At 35.4% G+C, this 23,147-nt stretch overlaps 1 protein-coding gene across 2 annotated transcripts in view; it reads left to right on the top strand.

Annotated features, from left to right (window-relative positions):
- The window catches only part of adgra3 (adhesion G protein-coupled receptor A3), a 67,507-nt gene that overhangs the window by 169 nt on the left and 44,191 nt on the right, over nt 1-23,147 (top strand). The window contains exons 1-2 of one of the 2 annotated variants that reach the window (XR_015494475.1): nt 1-810; nt 17,592-17,663. The exon at nt 1-810 is cut by the window's left edge and continues 169 nt beyond it. Coding sequence is in view for 1 of the 2 variants with exons in the window: in NM_001302224.1 (NP_001289153.1) it covers nt 593-810; nt 17,592-17,663 (290 nt within the window). In the remaining variant the exon portion in view is untranslated. The remainder of the gene's footprint in view (nt 811-17,591; nt 17,664-23,147) is intronic. The other variant, NM_001302224.1, reaches the window with a different exon arrangement.

The following is a 23,147-nucleotide window of genomic DNA, read 5'->3' as shown; positions in this document are numbered from 1 at the left end:
CTTTTACGCATTCAGCTTTTCCAAGAATGGATTTATTGTTCGGCACGCGGATATATCGCGTGTTTTGTTTTTAGCTTTTTAGCTTATCGTGTGATATCCACCGAGTTTCGCTTTCTTTATGGAGTATTTAAAAGCAGGGATGTGAAGGAGCGAGAAAAAAAGTTTATGTGATCAGATTTCCTTGAGTTTGTGAGACTGTTATCTTGGGATGCCTTGCTGCAGCTGCTGTCTGCGTACGGAGGAGCGATATCTGACTGGAAACAAAGGCAATTAACGTTATTTTGGTGTAAAACAGCGTATTTTGTTTACAAAATGAGACCTATGGAAGACAAAGAGGGACATTTGAGCGCTTCTGTTCGGACTGCTTAATATGTGGATGAAAAGCAGACCCCGTTTGTTGATAATGTTGTGTCTAGACTGTGTTTTGACTATGACTTAAAACGCTGACCCGCGTCTCTGCTCTATGGCTTTGGACGAATATTTGTCGTGTTTCGTTATAAACAACAACAGAAGCAGCACGGAAAGGCTATTTATATGCTAATCTGACCCCCTTCTCTTTCGCCGTGTGAACATATCAACGACGGCTGGAGTAATGTCGGTGCTTTGCGTCCTTTTGCTGGCTTTTGTGCTGCCGCTCAGAGGCTCGAGCTCTGCAGGATCCACTGAGTGTAAAACATACGATGAAAGATCCAGGAGTGCGGGGAAAAGCTCTCCTTCTGGGGCCACACTGGACAGAAAAGTGGTCTGCAGTAACATGGAGTTCCGTCAGGTGCCCTCTCCTGACACATTTCCCAACAGGACCGTCTCGCTGTAAGTCAACACGTATTTACACTAACATTTTTACCTCAGAAATGCACTTTACTAGACATCACATGATGATTTCTGGTGTTCTGGTCGCTCTGAAAAAGTTTTGGAAAACCCAAGTGAGTTTTCAAGCCATAGAGTAAAGCTTATTTAAAGGGGTTAGTTCACCCCTACATTCTAATCGTTATTAATTACTCACCCTCATGTGTTTTCATTTGGATAAAGTTGGTTTTATATCCGCACATATGTTCATTTTTGAACAGTGATTATTTGTGACTTGCTACTTTAACTATTGGGTCTAAAAGCACATGCAAGTATGACTTGAAAACAGAATTAGCACTATTTATTTGACTGTGAACAATGTTGTACTTTGATAGTCGTTGGCTGCTAATATAGCTTCACTATTTGGCATTCACAAAGAATACTTTTCTGAAAGGATATTATTAAAGAGAAAGTATGAATGTGTGAATATTAAAGCAAAAATTGCTTTACTTTGTGATTTACCTGAGAAATGTAGTTTACTAGACATCACTTGGTGATTTCTGGTATTCTGGTTGGTTTTCAAGTCATATACAGATCCAGAGTAATGATTACTTAAAAGGATAAGTTCACCGCAAAATTCAAAGTTTTATTAATTACTCACCCTCATGTCTTTTCATGAGACTTTTGTTTATTTTTGGAACACAAATTAAGATATTGTCATCCTCTATAGACGGTAAGTTTCCAAACTCATTTAATGTCCAGAAAAAGTCGAAACAAACTAACTGAAAGATAGTGGTGGACTTTTTATGTTTTTTTTTTTTTTAGGACACAATTATAATTAAGACAAATCCAGATTGCAGTTTAACAAAGTAGTCATAACAGACACTTGTTGGACACTTATCACACTGAAGTGATGGATGAAACCTAATTTTGTTAACACATTTTTTATATTTACACTAGCATGCATATTAATGTAAGCACTTAAAAAGAGAAATATTGAACGAATTTTTGAATAACCTGTTTTATTTTTCCTAACATCCATTAACGTAGATAAGGCTGGCAAGCAGAGTTGATCTAGTTTGGTTTTAGAAGGGTTAAAGGTACATCGTTACAAAAACTACATAAAAATCGACGATTAAAAAACAGCAGGTTGCCAGTTTTTTACAGTTAAAAATACAAAAGCGTGAACGAAATGTTAAATTGTTACAATAAATTATTGTATTTTGTTAATTTATAGTGGTAAGACACCAATGTCTTGAAGTACTAACATCTAGGTTCATCCTCTAGTGAGTTTCCAGACTCCTGCAATGTCCAGAAAAAAAGTCTAGAAAAAACAGTCAAAACAGACCAAATGAAAGATATTTAGTGGTGGACTTTTTGTGGTACACACACAGATTTGTGTAAACTAAACCATGATTTTTTTGTTATTCAGTTATGATTAAAACAAATCCAGATTACGAAGTAGTTATAAAAACAAGAAGAGAACACCCGGTTGAACACTTTCACACAGAAGTGATAGATGAAAACTAATTTTGGTAACATATTTTTCTTATTAACACTAACCCCAAAATTCTAATTGTTATTATTTACTCACTCTCATGTCTTTTCATGAGTTTTTAATTTATTTTTTTGACACAAATTAAGAATATATGAAATCTGACAGTGCCGTCATCCTCTGTAAACAGTAAGTTTTTAGACTTGCAAAGACCAAAAAAAAACATCCTCAAAACAGATCAAATGACAGAGATTTAGTGTTGAACTTTTTGCGGTACACACATATTTGTGTAAACTAAACCATGATTTTTTTAGCATTCTATTATGAATAAAACAAATCCAGATTACAGCTTAACAAAGTAGGATTTTTTCATATTAACGCTAGCATTTGTTATGATGTTGCTGGGATTTATAGTCTGATTTGTAATAGTATAGTTACCAACTTAATGGTAGGCACTTAAAAGGGGACAATTTAATTGATTCTATGAACAACTCTTTTTTTTATTTTTTTTATTTGTTCTGACAGCCACATGCTAAATCTAGTTTTAAGAGGATGAAAGCTACACCGTAATGTAAAATCTGTAAAATTGTATGGTTAAAAACAGCATCCAGTGTTTTATAATTAAAAATACTGTGAAAACCATAAAAGAAATTTATTTTTTTAACAGTAAACTACTGTATTTCATTAAATCATGTAGGATTTCCAGCGTTATGGATGTGACATTTGCAGTAAAAATTCAAAGCATAAATTCACATAGAAAGTATATGTTAACATTATATTGACTCATCTGTTTATATTTTCCAACACAGCTAACCGCAGGGTTATGGGAGCAGAAAAATATCAATCTGTAAACATTTTTCATATTTTAAATGAAAAAAATAAACATGCGTTATGGATGTGACAAAAAAGTCACAATGATAATTAAAAGGATAAGAGTCGTCTCTCTATAGAACAAACATGATTGACTTTATTTTATTTGACATTTTTGCATTTTTAATAAGAAAGCTTTGTTATGGATGTGACACCTCTCTGTTATGGATGTGACTGATGTAAAATTGCTACTTGTGTGACTTTTGTATATCAAATATAATTGTTTGAAAACATTGACAGAAACATTTTTGAGTATTTTTAAAGCACTGTAAAATACAAGCCTACAAAAAAACAAACAAAAAAAAAAAACACGAAAAAACAGTTTTGCTATTTTGATGAAAACTTAATTTTTTTTTTATGTCAAGGTTGACATTTGCAAAGAATTACTCTAATTTTAATACACCAATGATCTGAAGTACTACACATTAGAACATCTACACCATAGCTTTGTTACACAGGCTAAAACTATGAGCTATATGAACCTATGAAACATTTCCCACAAGCAAAGAAACATCCACTACCTGACTAAAGTCTTTTCAGCTATATATTGGGAGCATAAATAATAGCTTAACTTCAAGTTGATCATTTGGTATTAGAAGGGGCTTATATGAAAGGCAAATGCCTCTAGGTGACGTGTGTTTTACCAAAATAAAATATGATCATGCCATGCCTTAATTTTATTGATTTAATTAGGACAGTAAGGTCTGACTTTGCTTAGACAAAAGCCTTGTCACAGAAACAATGTGGAGTATAGAATATAAAGTCCTGCTGCAGTGGAGACAGAATGAATATTGTGTCTGACTCCATCATGAGCTTGGAGGACTGCATCCATACATTTCTGCAATGACTCAAATCACTGATTAATAAAGTCATCTGGAATGGCATAGAAAGCGTTCCTGCAGGACTCCCAGAGTTCATCAAGATTCTTTGGATTCATCTTCGATGCCTCCATCTTACTCCAAGCAAGCTTAATAATGTGGAAATCAGGTGACTGGGCTGGCCAATCCTGGAACACCTTGACCTTCTTTGCTTTAAGGAACTTTGATGTGGAGGCTGAAGAATGAGAAGGAGCGCTATCCTGCTGAAGAATTTGCCCTCTCCTGTGGTTTGTAATGTAATGGGCAGCACAAATGTCTTGATACCTCAGGCTGTTGATGTTGCCATCCACTCTGCAGATCTCTTGCACACCCTTATACTGAAGTAACCCCATACCATGATTTTTTTTTTCACCAAGCTTGACTGATTTCTGTGAGAATCTTGGGTTCATTCAGGTTCCAATAGGTCTTCTGCAGATGATTCATGGGAAAAAATTACCTTCTTGCAAAAAACAGAAATGTGCGCACATCTAGAAAATCTTGAAAGCAGGTGCACGATCAAAAAACAAACATTAGTAGCAAAAGATTCAAAGTAAATCGGCACACTGCCACTTTAGCTCTGAAAAATTATTTTTTTGACAATGATTGACTTGAATTGATTGACAATAAAAAAATTGTTTTTGAGAGCTAAAGTGGCAGTGTGCCGATTTACTTTGAATCTTTTGCTAAAAATTTACCTTCTGCCACTTTTCCAAATGATCAACTAGAGATCAAGTTTTTATTTGGTGCTTTTACAACGAGGATCGAGGACAAGACTTTTGTTAGGTAGTGTAGACCAGTGGTTCCCAACCTTTTTCTTTGGGGCCCCCCCCCATGAACATATACAAACATTGGAGCCCCCCCACCATATAAATACACACGCACGCACGCACACACATATGTACTGTGTGTGTGTTTGTGTGTGTATATATATATATATATATATATATATATATATATATATATATATATATATATATATATATATATATATATATATATGTATGTATATATATATATGTATGTGTGTGTGTGTGTAATATTAATAGTAATATGTATAGAAAATATTAATTAATCAGTTTTAACTTGTCTTGCCCTTCAATAAAACCAAAATCTAGGTAGGCTTTGTCATACTGTCTAATCTTTTTCTTTGCCTCTGAAGAATCACTGCATTTGCGTTTGTCTGCCATTTTTGTTTTGATTTTGCCTTTACGACACGTTGACAAGCAGATTGCGTGAGTGAGCAAAATTTAAATAATTATTTAAAGTTATTTATTTTAATTATTTTCACTATTATGTTGGAATTTTAAGCATGTGTTTAGAATTTTTTTTTTTGGTACTTAAAAATACATATATAATAGTAGGGCTGCTCGTTTTTGGGAAAAATTATAATCACGATTATTTTGGTCATAATTGTAATCACGATTATTCAAAACCATTGCCAGTTAAAGTCAAAATTATTAGCGCTCCTGAGAATTTTTTTTTTTTTAATAAATATTTCCCAAATTATGTTTAACAGAGCAAGGAATTTTAACAGTATTTCCTTTAATATTTTTTCTTCTATTTGTTTTATTTTAGCTAGAATAAAGACAGGTTTAAATATTTTGAAACCAATTTAAGGTCAATATTATTAGCCCCCTTAAGCAATATATATTTTTGATTGTCTGCAGAATAAACTACCGTTATAATGACTTGCCTTATTACTCTAATTAAGCCTTTGAACTGCACTTGAATCTGAATGCTTGTATTTTGAAAAATATCTAGTAAAATATTATGTGCTGTCATTATAGCAAAGACAAAAAGAAATCAGTAATTAGAAATGAGATATCAAAACTATTATGTTCAGAAATAAGTTAATAAAATATTCTTTCCATGAAACAGAAATTGGGCAGGAAAAGGTTTGCTAATATTCAAGAGGGCTAATAATTCTGACTTCAACTGTATACATACAGTTATTTTCCACCCTGCAATGGAAAGAGAAATAAATACAATAGAATAAAAAAATGAAACAAACTGTGCTTTAAGCATCTTCACTGTAAGAAAAACACTTTAGCTACAGCAGTGCTTCAGTCAAGAGCAGCGAGGGTTTTCTCGTTATGTTTGTTTAATAATGATAAAAACAGGCGGCAGAAGGATTATAGTGCGCTGTCTCTCTAATGGTTTCTCTTTCACGTCTTTTGATCCTCAACTCGTTTGTTTATAACACAAATGAGGGTTAATGTAAATAATCACTAAACACCGCGTTTTGACACCTATTTGACCATTAAAGCGCTCACGTTAATGACTTTAGATGTCTGCGCTCCTCTGCTCGTCTCAGTGTGTGAATGAGAGTGAATGCTGAGCGGCCGCATGCTTCTGACTGCGTGATCGTGCTGCACACACACATAAGCTCTTTCGCGCTTTTAAGAGCAACACTAACACGTGTACAACTGGAACGTGGCAAAATATGAAGCAATAATCATTTATCTCGATTAATGCTTTTTTTATAATCGTTTGAAGCATAAAAACTGAAGTGCCATGTGGGGAATTCAGGCTAAGGGTGCTTTCACACCTGCCTTATTTAGTTCGGTTGAATCGCACTAGAGTTCGTTTCCCCTTTTGGTACGGTTCGTTTGGGCAGGTGAGAATGCAGCAATCGTACTCGAGTGCCCACCAAATGCGGATCAAAAAAGCGTACCGAGACCTGCTTGAAGAGGTGGTCTCGGTACGCTTTCAAACGAACCCTGGAGCGGTTCGTTTGAGGTGAGAATATGATACGTACTAAAACTGGTCCAACCGCAAAAAGTACTGCGCGTTTTGGAGTAATTCAGCTGCCGTAGGCTAATGCGCTATGCATTATGGGATATGGAGGAAAAATATTTATTGACAGCGCTTTACCAACAGAGAGAGAGAGAGAGAGGGGAAAACATTACCTGATGGATCGTTGGTAATATTTCCGCAAGATGACCATGTCGCAGTTTAGCTAAATTAATTCATTCCTCCGCCTGAAGTGAAGAGCGATGCATTAAACACTGTTTTCCAGCCGTAGCGGCGCTTTTTTTCCTTAATGTATAGTATGTCTAAAGCAGGGATACAATCAGCCAGCACAGTCGTCTCTCCAGAGTAAAAGGTTTTGTTTACCTGCAAGAGTTTACTAGCATTTTCCCGCACGTGAATTCTGACCAATCAGTAAGCAGTTTAGAAAATATGTTCAACAACATCTGGCCAATGAGAGATGTGGATTTTGTCAGGTGACTGCATTTTGGTTCGTTTCAACTGGTTCGGACCAAAGTCAGCAGTGGGGTGTGAAAACGACCCAAAGACGGCAGAAGATGCAACAATGTATCATTTATTGCCCTTGGTCCGGACCAAATGAAGCGAACTACAGATGTGAAAACACCCTAAGTCCGTTTTGCGGTTACCTGGAAAGTGCTAGAGACCTTCTTACATTTGACTAAAAAACTCTGAATTTGGGAATTTTAGTTTTCCAAAAATATGTTTACAATATCTACATTGTGAAATCAACCTTTTGCTTTCTCAAAACACATCTTGTTTGTTGTCTTGTTTTGGTCGTAATGCCTCGTGACCTTGTTTAGTTGTCATTCTTCATGGCTGGTTTTGATATTAGAGGCACAGTCTGATCTTTTGCTATGGTTGTCTAAAGCTGAAAATATTTGACAACATCACATTACGTGCACGACCAGTGAAAGACTCTGAACCTACTTGACTGAATACGTTTTTCAGGATCTCCAGAGTGATTTTATTTTCCCAGTTGCTTTATCTTTGCTCTGTTGTTGGCTGGAGATGCAGCCTTATTAGGGTTTAAATGAAAAGCGGCCCACGTGACGAAGTCTTTCAGAAGTGGATATCAAGCTTGTCTGAAAGCCTGAATGGGGCTTTCGTCTTTACTTGTGTGCCTGTGTGTTTGCTAATAGAGGATGAACACGTGTAAAAGGAGACTTTGATCTGCAGGAATATGTATATAGGCTTTAATTTAGTGGTTTAAAACACAGCCGGGTTTCCCCAGTACTTGTGTCACAATATAATTTTATTGCCATATAGCAGCTTTTTCCAACTTCAAATGATGTCCCCTAAGGAAAACTTTGATAGGATCTATTTAAAAAAAAAACACACAAATGAAGCTGCTTTTTTATTTTACTTACTTACTGGATGCTCAGGATGACTTAGCTGACTATAACACCTACATGATCTAGTGCAGTGGTACTCAACCCCTAGTCCATGGACCAGTACAGTCGCTACCAAGCCGCGCAAGAAATCATTAATTATTTCTGTTTTATTTATTATCTGAGTCGGAATGATCTTTTATTTTGAAAAACTGACCGTATTCTCGGGTACATCTTGGTCACGTGAGCGGCAAAATTTAACCCACAAGCTAGCAAATTGAGTAAGAAACAGACGTCTTTGAAAAGTTTTTTGCAAAAGAGGAAAAAGCCCAGTGAAGGACTCATGAAACGCTTAGGATTCTAACTGCTGTAGTTCGCAAAAGTCTATTGTGAGTTTATTGTTTTTAGTGGAGGCGCACGGCTTATATGCGCATATTTGGAGCGCTTTCGCATCTTCCTGGCGAACCTACTTGAAAACATCTCAGCTTTTCAGAATGCCACAACGTGAGTCATGTGACAAGAACTGACTGAGCAGCTTAATACTTTGTATGGTATATACACATTTCAGTAGACTAATTATCTCAGTCAAACACAGAGCACCCAAACATTGGAGTGCTTTTTAATTTTCTCCATAAATAAAACTTGTATCAGAGTAACTGCAATGTTTTGTCAGCTTGCCATTCTCTGAGAAAATGGTTGATGGGCGCTTGGCACTCTACCTAACCCTCGGTCTGTGGTAAAAATGATATTCGTTGACTGCCCGTAGTGATAAAAAGGTTGGGGACCACTTATCTAGTGGTCTGCAGTGAATAAGATTTTATTATTTAGGCAATTCGTATAATAAAATATTGCCGATATGTGAGTCTGTGTATTAATATATTATATAATTAATATATTAATACACTTATTATTCGTAAATATAATTAATATATTATTGCTGTAACATCCTTCCCGAGAGATGGTCAAGATTTAAACTGTTGTTTTTTTTTCAATTTGTTGAATCAAACACCAACGTAAAAAAATAAAACTAAAAATAAATATATATATTCAACATAGACCTGGGCCAATAAAATGGTATAGGTATTTATTGACTGATCACCACTGAAAAAAGTTTGGTACGAAGTGATATAGTTTTATTAAAATGTGTCTGGTTATTTCCAATCGAGGCACATGGCCTGTGTTAGCATTAAATGAGGCATACAAGTTCAAAATAAAATAAAGACAACAATGAAATTGAGAACTGTTTAATCATATTCTTTTTTTTTTTTCAAAGTGGGTAATTTACAATTGCTGTGGAAAATATTGTGGTACTATGCTGTAAAGATATTTTTCCCCAAGCCTACTGTTGGGAAATGTTGGAGTGTGCATATGTGTGGCAAAATTGACCCTGAATGCCAACCAATCTACCTTAAATGTGCACAGAAAATAGAAAATATTTGTTTTCTAATGTTGGGAACTTGAGGTCGTTTTAGAAAGTCACAAAACTTCAAGATGAAAAAAATAATTGTAGTTTTTTTTAAAAACGGGTCATTTTAAAACCGTAATTCAACATGAGCCTTAAGACAGCGTTAATTTTTCATCCCTAATAAAGCAGATGATTTGAATCGGAAACCCCAGATCGATCTCATAAGCATTTCTCAGTGTCATACTAAAGCTGGCCCAGCTGAATGGGAATGGTCATGAAAATTCAGAGGTGTCAAGTTCTCATGCCCTGTACAGGAAGTCTCAGCATTACAATGACCAAACATAAACTTCATTCATGGTGTCTCAATTACTTGGTTTGGCATGTGCATAGTGAGCGTTTATAGGCCGCAGCCCTGTCATATGATGTTTTCTTCCAGCAAGAGGCTGACAGTAGGTTGCTTATGACTAAATGTGGGATTTCCAGCCAGTAGTAGTTATCCATAGAGTCCTACTGCTACTTTTGACCTTCTATGACCCTGAAAATCAATTACTTTTCCCAGGTTGGAGTGGGGAAACCTTTACCTCACACATGTAGGGGTCAAGAGGTTTATTATACCACCATTAAGCAGGGTTTACAACAGTTTTACATCTGAAACAGTTTAATTTCTTGCTGCCCTTTTTGTTTTTATTTGCATTAGTTTGTAGACAGTTGTTTAAATGTTTTAATCCCATTAAAGGTGCAGTGGAATGAAGTAAAATGGAAGAAAATAGCATGCTGAATAGGTCAAAGTCAGCTTTGCTGTCAAATATGCCACATGTACAGACATACAGAGAATTGAAATTGCGTTACTCTCAGACCCTGGGTGCATATAGATAACAAAACATTGCAAGAGGAATGTGAATATATAATAAATATACAAATAATTTGGCAGGTAGAGTCCAAATAAATGAAGAGTGCAATTCAATCAGACTTTGATAAAGTGACAGAGCAGTTTTTTTAGAGTATGATAGTATGAGGTAGTTATTAGCCCCTTTCACACATACAATTTTCCGGAAAGGTTGCATGTGTGAACAGGTCCTTTTTGAAAATACCGGTAAATTCGTTCTGGCTATTTTCCGGAAAGAGAAGTTGTAACATTACCGACAATTTGCTGGAATGCTGCGCTGTGTGAATGCAGAAGGAAGATTGCCGTAATAAGCGCGTGCACGTCTAGAACGTGCTGACGTGAGACGTCTGTTTTAGCCAATCACAACAGTCAGGCGCATTTACGTCCGCGCGGTTTGTGAGAATAAAAGCCTTTGAATATTTTTCCAGACACATTTAGCTGCTAGAAGTTAGTCAGATCACGTTCATATGTTCTTCTTAATGCCAACTGTGTAAATAATCATCGATGAGATGCTTATGATAAGCCGTTGTATGTTTACCTTCAAGCTTTGCGTGTGCCTGTGAAACAGCCTGTGAGCGCCTGCACACGCACATATTATGAACATCTCGACATGCGAAAGTGATCCTGCGAAAGTTGTTCACAATATTGATCATCCACAGAGTTTGTGATGTAGTGAAATGTTTACAAATACAAGCGCAGCCGTTTAAAGCTCATTTGTGGTGAATGATGTCAGAATGTACCGGTATTTTGGAATGGATGTGTGAATGCTCTTTTCCGGAAAATTTCCGTAACGTCCTCGCCTGTGTGAACAGCGCTTTTTTGAATATACCGGTAAAGTCGTTCCGGAAATTTTCCAGATATTTATCACTGTGTGAAAGGGGCTATTGTAAGTGCTCTAGTGGTAGAGTTCTAGTTCTATATGCAAGATGATAGTTTAAAAAATGTTATATCCAAATGTTTTTTTTTTTTTAAGGGTTGGGGCGATAGACAATGCCATCGCAGATGGCTGACAAACTTCATGATGCTGAGCCGGGATCGCGATACATCGCCCTGCCCCACATTTATATTGATTTATAACTTATTACTTGCATGTCATCTTAATAGCAATAACGGTCTTTTCATGAGCTGTGTTAAATTTTACAAATAGCTGCCGCCTGCACGGCTGACAGCATCGTGAGGATCAAATAAAGGATTATACAGCACCTCTCGCGCTTAAAATGTGTAGATTCAGTCGCAAACGCTGTTACCTGCAAACCCCGTCCCACAGACTTTAACGTGAATGGTTTTATTCATTTTCATAACGGACTTGAAGCCACTGGAAGTCTTTTATCCAAGTGTAAATGGTGGATTAACATTCAGCACAATCATGATCACTAATAAGATGTGCCATTATTAGTAACTTTAGGTGTTTTCTTAAACAAAATCTGTCAGTGTTATTTTCATTCTCTCATCTTCAGTGCTTCACGATTTCGCGGTTGTAGCTCCTGTCATCTGAAGGCAGCTGATATTAACCAATAATTTACATCAGTTCTAGAGCAGTGGTCCAATAAGAAGAGCAGGGCGGGGCAGGCCTTTTTTTACTTCAGCAAGTTCACATAACAACTGTTAATCTGTTCCTGAGTGCTGCGTTTGGTGTTTTTAGGTGCAAAGACGCATTCTGCATAAATGTCTCCTAAATCCGCGCATGCGGTGAGGATTTTGCTGTGAAAACAGTGAAAATGTATGCACTCGCACAAATGCTTCCAAATATATTTTAAGGTCGCATAGATAAAATTTCGGGTGCATATGCGACCAAAACGGTCGAGCCCTAGCATCTTGTTATTATTTCCTCATAATACTAATAAAATAAGGAATCAATCACAATACAAATTACAGTGAGCTCCAAACGAACTCTCGTTTCCTCCACCAGCTGTGGGAAAAGCCATTATAAATACACTGATCACTGTGCCTATTCATGGCAGAGTCCGGCGGAAACAAAGTAATTGGCAGGTGGTCATTTGTGTATAACTTTATTTATTTGTGGTTTGGTTATGGGTATAGCAAAGAACATGTGGGTCAGGTAGTGAAAATGTTAGGCTACAATTAATTAATTCGTTTTGAATTAATTGATATTTAACCACTACCCCCACCCCCTGCCTACGACGATGCCATCGGCCATCGCAATGTTTCACATTAGATATCGTACGATGCCAAATTGGTCAACATCGCCCAACCCTATATATATATATATATATTTTTTTTTTACATTTTTGATCTTATAAGTATTCAAAATCACATAATTGCATGCATTTTTCAGTAAAAACAGCATACTTCTTTTTTGTAGTGACGCTATTATACTTGCAACTGGCGTTTGAGGGTTTGTTTCATGCTACGCTGCTTCTGAAATATCCTATAAATGGCTTCAGGAAAGTTACTAAATCTCTGGCCAGACTCAAAGTTGACATTGTTTCTCAGTGCTTGGGATAGGTTTATAGCGATTTCTGTTGTAAATGGATCTTGTTGTGTGTGTATAATGTGTGTGTGCAGCTGTCTTTTTATGTGGGCCCAGACGTAGAGCTTGTTTCTCTTAGGCAAGTGTTGAAAGCTACACCTGGACTGAGCTGTTCTCCCCAAAGCACACCTGGTGACTGTAGCCGGGCAGTGTGGGATAGGTTTCACAAAAGTGTTGAAATATGTCCTAATAGCTGTTTGATTAGGACTAGGGCTGCACGATATTGGGGAAAAAACTGACGTTGCATTAAATCTGCTGTTTTATAAAATATTGTGCAGCCCTAGTGGGATTGTAGGAAAATATCAGTTGACAGTAATGGTAAATACAATGCCCACAGGTCAAGTAGCACGTGAATAAAGCTGCCAAGAGATATTTTTGGCAGTGAAGTACTTTCACAGAGCGAACAATAAGCCATTCATTGGTTGATTACACCGAAATTACACACTTCACCTTAAATGTAATCACTTGCATCCTATGAGACTGAGAAATAATCAGTTTTGCTGTGGAAAGAGTTTGTTTAAACTGTTTGTATCCACAGTTTGGCTTATTGCAGAGCATATTTCCAAATAATATGCTGCCTGTTTTAATGTAGTCCAAGTTTTTTGATTTGTTTAGGAAGATTTGGTCTTGCATGAAGAGAACTCGGATCGATCAGGTTTATGTAAATTGTGCAAGTCTGTTCTGTTTCTCTCTTTTGCTTTCAGCGGTGTGATCTGTTTGCTCTGAAATCAAGATAAAGCTGTATCTTCTCCATCTGTCTCCAGCAGTAGACCTGCAGGTTTCTTGCCAGACGCTCATTTGAATGCTAATTGTTAGATCGTCTCGTCTGCTGTCGAAGACCCAGACGAGCGGTCATTATTACCCACTCACCCCTAAGGACGTGTATCTGAAATATTCAACAAAATGCAACCTAAAGTCTGGTTCACACTGTGATTTTTACTTTTTTTTTATATTCCTGATTAAGGTTGCACAATATATCGTTTCAGCATCGATATCGCAATGTGATCATTCGAAGTTGGTGCACATTACATAGACTTCCATTTATTTTATACAGCCCAAACCGTATATTATATTGCCCCCACCCCACCCCTAAACCCAACCATCACAGGAGTCAGTGTGCAGCTTTACTCTCTGATGTAACTCATCCTGTGGGATTTATAAGCATTTTGAGAAATGAAGACCTCACCAATGTCCTCGTATTTCACCTCCTTTTTGTAATACCTGTGTCATACCCATGTCATTATACAGATTTGTGTCCTGATATGTCACAAAAACACATACACACACTAGAAATTCTCCAGGTGTTTTGTGTGCATTGTATTGTAAACATGAGGGAGGGGATTCACTCAGCAATCACTACTCATGAAAATCAGCATGTCTCTATAATTGATCTTGACAGATAAGAGTCAGAAGGCAGCGTGTGCATGTTTATCCATACAAACTGCAGCATGTTCTCAGGCTTTTCTCTTTCTTTCATCTCTTGACAAGGATCGGCCTTCGAAAGCTTCAATTAAAGTTCCCCAGAATCAAAATGTAAACAAATAGAACCGTAATTGCAGACTGAGGGAAAGCAAATCTGACAGAATCTTTAGATATCGTGCAGTTACATAAGACTCCTCATATGTGCAATATGTAAGATGTCTGTTTTAATTAAGACTGTGGTCTTAAAGAGTTTTCCTTTTCATCCATGTTGTCAGACTGAATATTCAGTGGAGAGATGAACCGTCTTTGTTTATCAAAAGCCAAGCTAGATTTTAAATTAATCTGAAAACTAACATTTAAATTCAATTAAGCAAATGTATGTGATGAGCAACATTGAAATTATTATTATTTTTAAAATGGTACAGTCAAGTACTGTTTTGCTTGAAAAATGCCTCCCAAAAAAGTATTATTAGCAATGTTTAGGTTTACATTGTAAAGTTTGTGACACTTTAAAAACTTTAGAAAATAATAGATTATACAAGTTTTTAAGTCAAAATCCTTCATACACAAGAATCACTTGATTGCATATAAAAGGCTTATTAAAATATATGACGTGATGTCACTAGCTATGTTTCCATCTAAAAATGCAAATTCATGCGCAAAACTGGATTAGGCGTGCGAATAAGGAAGCTTTTCAATCCACCAAGTCAAAGCGAACAAAATTGTCACTTCCTTGATTAACTGGCGCCAAATATCAACAGTAAAAACTAAATCTGCTGCAGTAGGAGAAGTATAAAAAATGTATATTTTTTATTAAACATTTAAATTTTATTTAATAATTAATCATTTATTTATTTAATTAGTTAGGTATACTATTAAAATGTGTTGCTCTCTTAAATTAAGTTGAACTATTTTAACTTAACACGTCATTTTAACTTGCATTATTTAAGCTGACTTTAATTAACTTAATGTTTTAACTTCAAGAATAAGTTGAAACCTGATAAACTTTATAAATTAATTTAATGTAAAAATATATGTTGTCGTGACTTTTTTTTTTTTATTAGGTTCATCTTAGGTCAGACATTAAAACATACATAATACGGATACATATAGATGTACGCATTGATACAATTCACCAAACAAAAAATTATTCGGGAAACATAATTATACACTAAATAAGTATATAAACAAAGATAAAATACCACATTTATACACAAAGATATACAAACATAAGATGTCGTGACTTTTTTTATTTCAACGTTTTTCTTATTTTTTTTTTTAATAATATTTTTATGATTTATTTTTGTCAGTATATTTAATATCATTTCTTATTTAATTATGAAGTTATTATGCTTTTATATTGATCTTGCCATGAAAAAGCCCTAAGTTTCTGATGTGACAATAAATAATCAAACAAACTTGCTTATAGAAAAATAGACAAATTTTTCGATATTTGGACTAGAAATAAGACCACCGCTAAGTTAAAAATAAAAGCATTTTATTTTTATTTATTTTACATTTTTGGCAATGAACGGCTTTGATTACATCAGCAAAAATAAAAGTTGATTTCAGGAGTTTAGAAAGTGATTACAGTTCAGGACAAATTAATGTATTCCTTGAAAGTACATGCACTGAATCTGGCACCATAAATTTATTAAGAGCATAAATCGTATTTGTTTTGATTGCATGACTTTTTCGTTATGCACATATATCCTCTCAGTGCTGCGAGACACTTGATGTCCCTCTTCCTTAATGCTTCGCACATCTGGAAATCCACCGATCTGTTCGAGTGAGAAGCGGATGGGGATGTTTGTGTTCTCAAAGCCAGAAAAATATGTAGGCTGTCGCAGTAGGCCAAGCTTGTAATAAAGTCACCCCTCGGCAGCCCATAATAATAACAGTCTGGCTGGGACCTGCGGATAAAGGGTTGCGACCGCATCCGCTATACGACCGTCCCTAAAACAGACAACCACAAACCGTTGTGGTGATTCCTCTGGAATGAACATCCCTGTTTACTGCTGAATTACACAAAATGGAGGAGACGTGCGCAAGATGCTTCCGCTAGTGTTTTGGCTCTGGAAAACACAAACAAATATGATTCAGCAGTGCGTTCGGTGCAGGATGTTTGCTCGTTTCCATTTAACAGACCTGTTTAAAGGGCAGCTATAATGGAACCCTTTTTTATAAGATGCATTCTGCGTGAATTTCTCCTAAATACCTGCATGCGGTTAACATTTTGCAGTGAAAATGGATCGCACAGCAACAATTTCATGCATGTGCACAAATGCTCCCAAATATATTTTGAGGTCACATAGAAATATTTCGGGCGCATATGCAACCAAACGGTCGCAGTTTCGAGCCCTGCAGTTTAATCCTAATAGAGTGAATGATTTGCATTTGGATGTATTTTTAAGACTCATGATTACGATAACAAGCGAATTTGAACCAAGAAATAAACAAAAAGTTTAGATTTAACAGAGTAATTGTATTTAATTATTTATGCAGTGTAGACAATACAGTGTTTTTTTTTACAGTTGATTTAATATACAGCGGGGAAAATAAGTATTGAACACGTCACCATTATTCTCCGAAAACATATTTCTAAAGCTGCTGTTGCTGTTCACGGGATGTTGATAGCTAAGAAATCCATATATGCAAAAAAATAAATAAAAAATCAAATTAACTAGTTTTTGTTGTTACTATGTAAGATTACAATGCAAATTTCATTTTCATTTCTCAAAACTTTTCCCTTTGCAGTTCTTTATTTTTGTTAGGAAAATTTAATTTAATTTCTCTAAAATTTATTTTCGCTTTGCGATTTATAAAGATTTGCATTTATTTATTTATTCATTTCTTGCTCAAGACTTTATTTTTTGTTTGCAAAACTTTCTTTTATTTTGCAAGTTTCTATGGCCCTAGATTGACTCAATAGTCGACGCACTAACCACTAGGCAATTGGCGCCGACCTAAAATATTATTTTATTTATTTAATATATTTGATTTTTTTAATATATTCGTTTAATAAATCTGTTTTGTTCAAATACACCAAAATATATGAGCTACATTCACTGAGAAACGTCATGTTTTTATTTTCAAAAATGGGTGTACTCATTAATGTTGAGCACTGTATATCAAACAATTGTCAAAATATTCTTTTGAGTCCATATTTTGATGTTGTCATTTTTTTTTTCTTTTCATTCACAATAGATCATATTTGCTCTTGAAGTTCAAGATTTGTTTGTCTGTCATTACCTGATCTGTTTTTTGTTTTCTCCACAGGATCTTGAGCAACAACAAAATCCAGGAACTTCTGAATGGCTCTTTTGTTGGTTTATCATCACTGGAGCGACTGTAAGTTCAAACCGTGCTACTTTTCCTCTCTGTTTATTTGTTCTAGATGTAATTAGATGTACACATTTACAAATATTTTCGGTCTCACTTTATATTAAGTGGCCTTAACTAATATGTACTTACACAGGAATTAATAGTTTGTTACAATGTACTTATTGTGTAAATACATGTATTTACTGTGTACTTATGCTTGGTTAAATACATGTATGTAATTGCATCTGTAATTAACTTCTGTAATTACATTTGTAAATACACTGTTGATCATCCCTTACACCTTAACCCACCCTTAAACCTACCCATGCCACCAAACCTGTCCATAACCCAACCTCTATCCCAACTCAAAAAGCACCACAAGTGTTCTCAAATACATTATAAACACAGTAAGTACAGTGTATTTTATGTAAGTACATAGTAGTTAAGGACATTTAATATAAAGTGGAACCACTTTTCTTTCAGTTTTGTCTGAGAACTTTCCTCAGAAGTCACTTTTACTATTAGAGCATGCTGAAATAAGAGGGCAGGATCTTGGTAAAATTGCAAGAAAAAATAGTCAAAGGATGCATTTGATGCACAGCGGATCACAACCCACGGTTTGGAACACACATGACCTGCGTATGTTAGCGAGAAATTAACATTTGTAAAAGTTCAGTACCCATTAGTATTGGATTCCAGTATTGTGACAATACTATTCTGTAGTGGATTTAGTTATTGATTAAGATTATTTGACAATTTCAGTCATTATACATCATTGACATGCAGTCTAAACAGTCTCTGGATCATTGCATGTTTTGATTTTGGACATCTTCTGGGACACTTTTAGTGCTTTTGCTGTATTTATAAAGCAGCACCCATGTATTCAGGCTGTTCAGTTTAATTTAATTTCTTGGTGTGATTTGATTGGACCGGAATCACTGGACTTTTCTACTCAGCCAATGCCCAGACAAGGAAAAAATAGTAGTGACTGCAGGTTGAAGGAAAATAGTGGAGTACCGAAATATACTCAATTCCTGGGAAAACCTACTCAGTTACATTAACTCAAGTATTTGTAATCTGTTACTTTACACCAGTGTTTATACCTGTGTTATGATGCATTGTTGACAATCACAAGTAGACATCACTAAATAGTGTTAAACTAGTCTAAAACATTTTGACCTCGTCCACTTTTAAACCCTTCCAGAGGTAGTTAGACGTGTTATTTGGTGTTTGATCGGTTTGCTTTTGTATGAAAACTCTCAAGTGGTCAATGCATTCTCACAGTCACAAAAGACCACATTCTCTCGGCCTGCTGACCGAACACTTGATCATTATGGGATGTGTTTAAAGTGCACTACAATAAGGGATTCATGCTTTGTGGCTTTGTTCTGGCTTGCTTTCCTGCTCACTCACATATGGGTTTGATTATTCAATAGTTAAAAAGCCATAGATCTGCCACTGATCATGTGCTGTTGCACAATATAGTAGGGCTGTCATGATACTGGAATTCGGTAGCAATCGATAAGGAAATGTTTCATGAAAAACATCCATTTCCTGATAACATTTAAGCGCTGTTGAGCACGTTCTTAAACAGTGCTGATTTGCCATTGTGTTTACATGCTCAACAGAAATGACTGTGATTGGCCATGAAAGTCATCAGTTTCATTCACTGATCTCACCACTGTTTACTGAGTGTAAACACAGATACCAGGAAACTGAAGCATTTTAAAGACGTGATTCATCAGTGGATCGCTCGTATGTCAGCTTATAGACACCTGTCAAGAACCTGTCGCAAGGATGCATAGCGCAAGCTCTGTGATTGGTCGGCTTGGTACTGTTGACAGACATCCCAAGTCTCTCGGAAGTTCCGGGAGTCTCTCGCAGATGCATAGAGACTTCTGGGTGCCTGCAAAGTCTTGCGTCTGCCTCCCGGTCCTCAAATACACCCCTCCCCCACTACCGTGTCCCTTCTTGCTCTTCAGACACGTCGCGCGCACTCTGTAACCACCCAGCCCCCGGTTTCACAATGTAAGATTACTTTAACTGCTATAATAACCAAAATAATACTGAGTGTATTGCTTTATTGAATACATGTATGATCAGAATAAACAAAATGCATTAACATCATCCTCCTTTTGTAATTTAAATGTCTTTATTATAATCATTTTAATTTTATGGTAGAGGTAATAAAGCATTAAATTGTATAAGTTAGTGACTACTTAATAAAACAATTATGGCATTTTATTTTAATGTGTTATTAGCCAATAACTAAGATTTAATGTTTTGAGTTTCACGAGAGCACCACTGCAATTGTGGTTATTGATTGCACTTTTTATGCATATATTTATGGTGTTTATTTTTATTTATACTATTTAGCATTTTTGCCTGTCTGTCAGTTGAGTTTGTGGGAAATATTTACATGTTTATTGCTGCGTATAATTTATTAAAATAGAAGTTTTAATTAAAAGTACAAGTTGATTTTAAAATACACCTGCATTTAAATTTTTTTGCATCCATTTTTTTCTCCTATATATATATATATATATATATATATATATATATATATATATATATATATATATATATATATATATATATACAGTTGAAGTCAGAATTGTTACATAATAACATATAATTCTGACTTCAACTGTATATACATATATATATATATATATATATATATATATATATATATATATATATATATATATATATATATATAAGAATTATATTTAAAATTAATTAAATAAAATGTAATTTAATTTTAAATAAAATTTTAATTTAATTAAATTTTTTTATTTTATTAAAATTTTATATTTAGTATTTTTTTAATTTTATTTAAATTTTATTTTTTATATTTAATTTAATTTTTAATTAAATTTCTTTTATATTTTTATTAATTTATTGTTTTTTATATTATTATTTTTAGCTTTTAATATTATTACTTTGAATTTTTAAAATTCATAACGTAAAAATCTCGGCTCATTCTTGTGAACCCAGTCTTGTCTCATGGGACATATCTGTGATGATACCAAATTATTCTGAAGTGGACAGTGTGCTAATGTTGTCACTCAGAAAAGAGAGCCTGATTTTTGTGTTGCAGGAGCTCATGCTCAGAGGACTGGTCAAGTAAAAGTTAATTATAGCTGTTGCCTTCGGGGAGCACAATTGTCTGGTCCGGGCATTGGTTTACCGCTCTGTACTTCCATTAGGGACTCGCTGTCACTCACCGTAGCAGTGCTGGTCAAACGCTGGACCCCAAGGCTAAATTTAGAGGCTGTACATTGAAATGCCAAACTTAGCAGTGCCATTTATATGTGCACTTTCTCCTGTGCTGCTTGCTTGACTATACATGACCCAGATTTTCCTGCAACTGCCACTGACGGAGAGATGCGTTCACGACGTATCACATAACCGGTTTCTCTCAAAGAGTTGCAGAATAAAAGGGCTGATACAATACGCTTGTTGTAGAAGGTTTTATTAAATCCATTGATTTGTTTGCCAGTGCTTTTAAGATGCACCAGTGGGTTTAAATCGGAAAACAATGAAGTAGACAAATAGTGTTGGGCTCACACGTAAAGGCTTTTGTGCGAAATTCGTTACAGAAAATAAGAATGCATGATAAATTGGCGCCCATATTGATATCGGCCAACAAATGGGAATTTTAATGTTATCATTATCACCCCACAAACAAAGTTAGCCTGATATCTTAAAGCTGATCAATTCTATATTTTGTTCCGCTTGGTTGAACAACTTAATATGCTTGCTACCTGCCCTTTTTATTATTTTTCCGGTATTATTATTCTGTTGCTCATTGAGTGTATGCTTTATTTATGCATTATTATTATTGTTTAATTTTATATATATTATACTATATATGTATTTTAAAGGGCCATAAAACCCCCTCATTTCAGCAGGGTGTTTTCACACCTCTACTTTGGAAAAAGTCAGAAAAGTGGGCGTGTCCAGCTTTGTTTAGGGGGAGTGTCGGAGGAAGAAAAGAGGCATAGTGTGGGAGTGTCTATTTGGGCGCGCTGACTTTCAGAGTCAAAACACACAACCACACACACACACACACACAGGGGACAAAGTGACGGTGTTTACATGGACATCTGTAGTCGAATTATTTGCCATGACCGTGACACAGCTTCAAAAATTCGTTTCAAACCGGAAATACGAATTTGCTTGAAATAACGCAAAAACAACCAATTTACACTTTTTAGTGAAATATAGGTGACTTAATAGTGTTTTTAGCAGTGTGGGACACATATACGACTGTCAACAGCTCAAAAAATGTGTTTTGGTGTTTTGTGACCCTTTAATATATATATATATATATATATATATATATATATATATATATATATTAAAATATATGGGCCGTTATCGGTGTTAATCATCTCCATTAATCGACTCATCGCGCAATAAAAAAAAAAATCACATTTTAAGATTAAAAGGCTGAAATGCCATCAGTCTACAGAGATTTCCCAGTATTTGTTTGTTGCAATCGGGAGATCACAATCTTACTATGGTATAAATACAGCACTACAACACACAAAGCAGAGAGATCATTCACCTGTTATTAATGATTTGATCAGCTGTAGTTTGAAATGACGCTGATTTTCTCTTAGGGCTTATTATGCGGTCACTTAGGTCATCTTGAGGATGAACATCATCAACCATCTTTGCTCAAAGACAGGCCAATGGCTGTCTCTCAGAAATTAAAAATATTTAATATAGGCACTATCCTTATAAATAAAATAAATTGTTGCAATCTGCACAACTACATTCTCAACTAAAAAAGCCCCAAAAGTACATTATTGTCCAACCGCAGCAATATTTGTCAAATTGTAGAGTGTCCTCAGCTTGTTGCTGTATGTGTGTAGAGTAATACACAAGGGTGAAGGGTTAAGAGGCTGGGCGAGTGCTTTTACTGAGAGAATATCGCACGGCTATCAGCCAATCAGATTCAAGAACCAGACAGAACTGCTGTATAAATGTGTGTGTGTGTATGTATTTTTATTAATATTAATATTAGTTGATGAAACAAGCTAAAAACTTTTGACCTGCTTTTTTCACTTCACACTCGAAACGTTGCATTAAATCTATATTTTTTTACTACAGTTTCATAAGCACCATGACCATCTAACCACTGTCGCCATTCGTATAAAACTCGTTTTATAATGTACAAGTCATACCACTATAGGTAGAAGTCAGCTCGGCCCTCATTTCAGTTTCCCGAGTCCTGCTCTCTCCTACAAGTGATCTGGGAATCATCTCAGCCAACAAAGAAACAAATGGACGCTCGGCTTGCGTTTTGCATGAATGCAAAAGAAATTGATGTGGGTTACAGTTGTGATTGTAGTTGAACCCTGCGTTCCAGCAACTAGTAGAGCTTGTCGTCTTGAGTAATGTTCGAAGAACTGAAAGCTAACAACTGGAGCGTTTCAGCCAGTTGCTAAGACTCAATCTGTGCATAATTCTGTGTATAATGCCAGGGAATTCTTGCCT

The sequence above is a fragment of the Danio rerio genome, chromosome 7 (genome assembly GCF_052040795.2).
Source record: "Danio rerio strain M-AB ecotype USA chromosome 7, GRCz13ab, whole genome shotgun sequence".
NCBI classification, from domain to species: Eukaryota; Metazoa; Chordata; class Actinopteri; order Cypriniformes; family Danionidae; genus Danio; species Danio rerio.
This window is presented reverse-complemented; position numbering and strand designations above follow the sequence as displayed.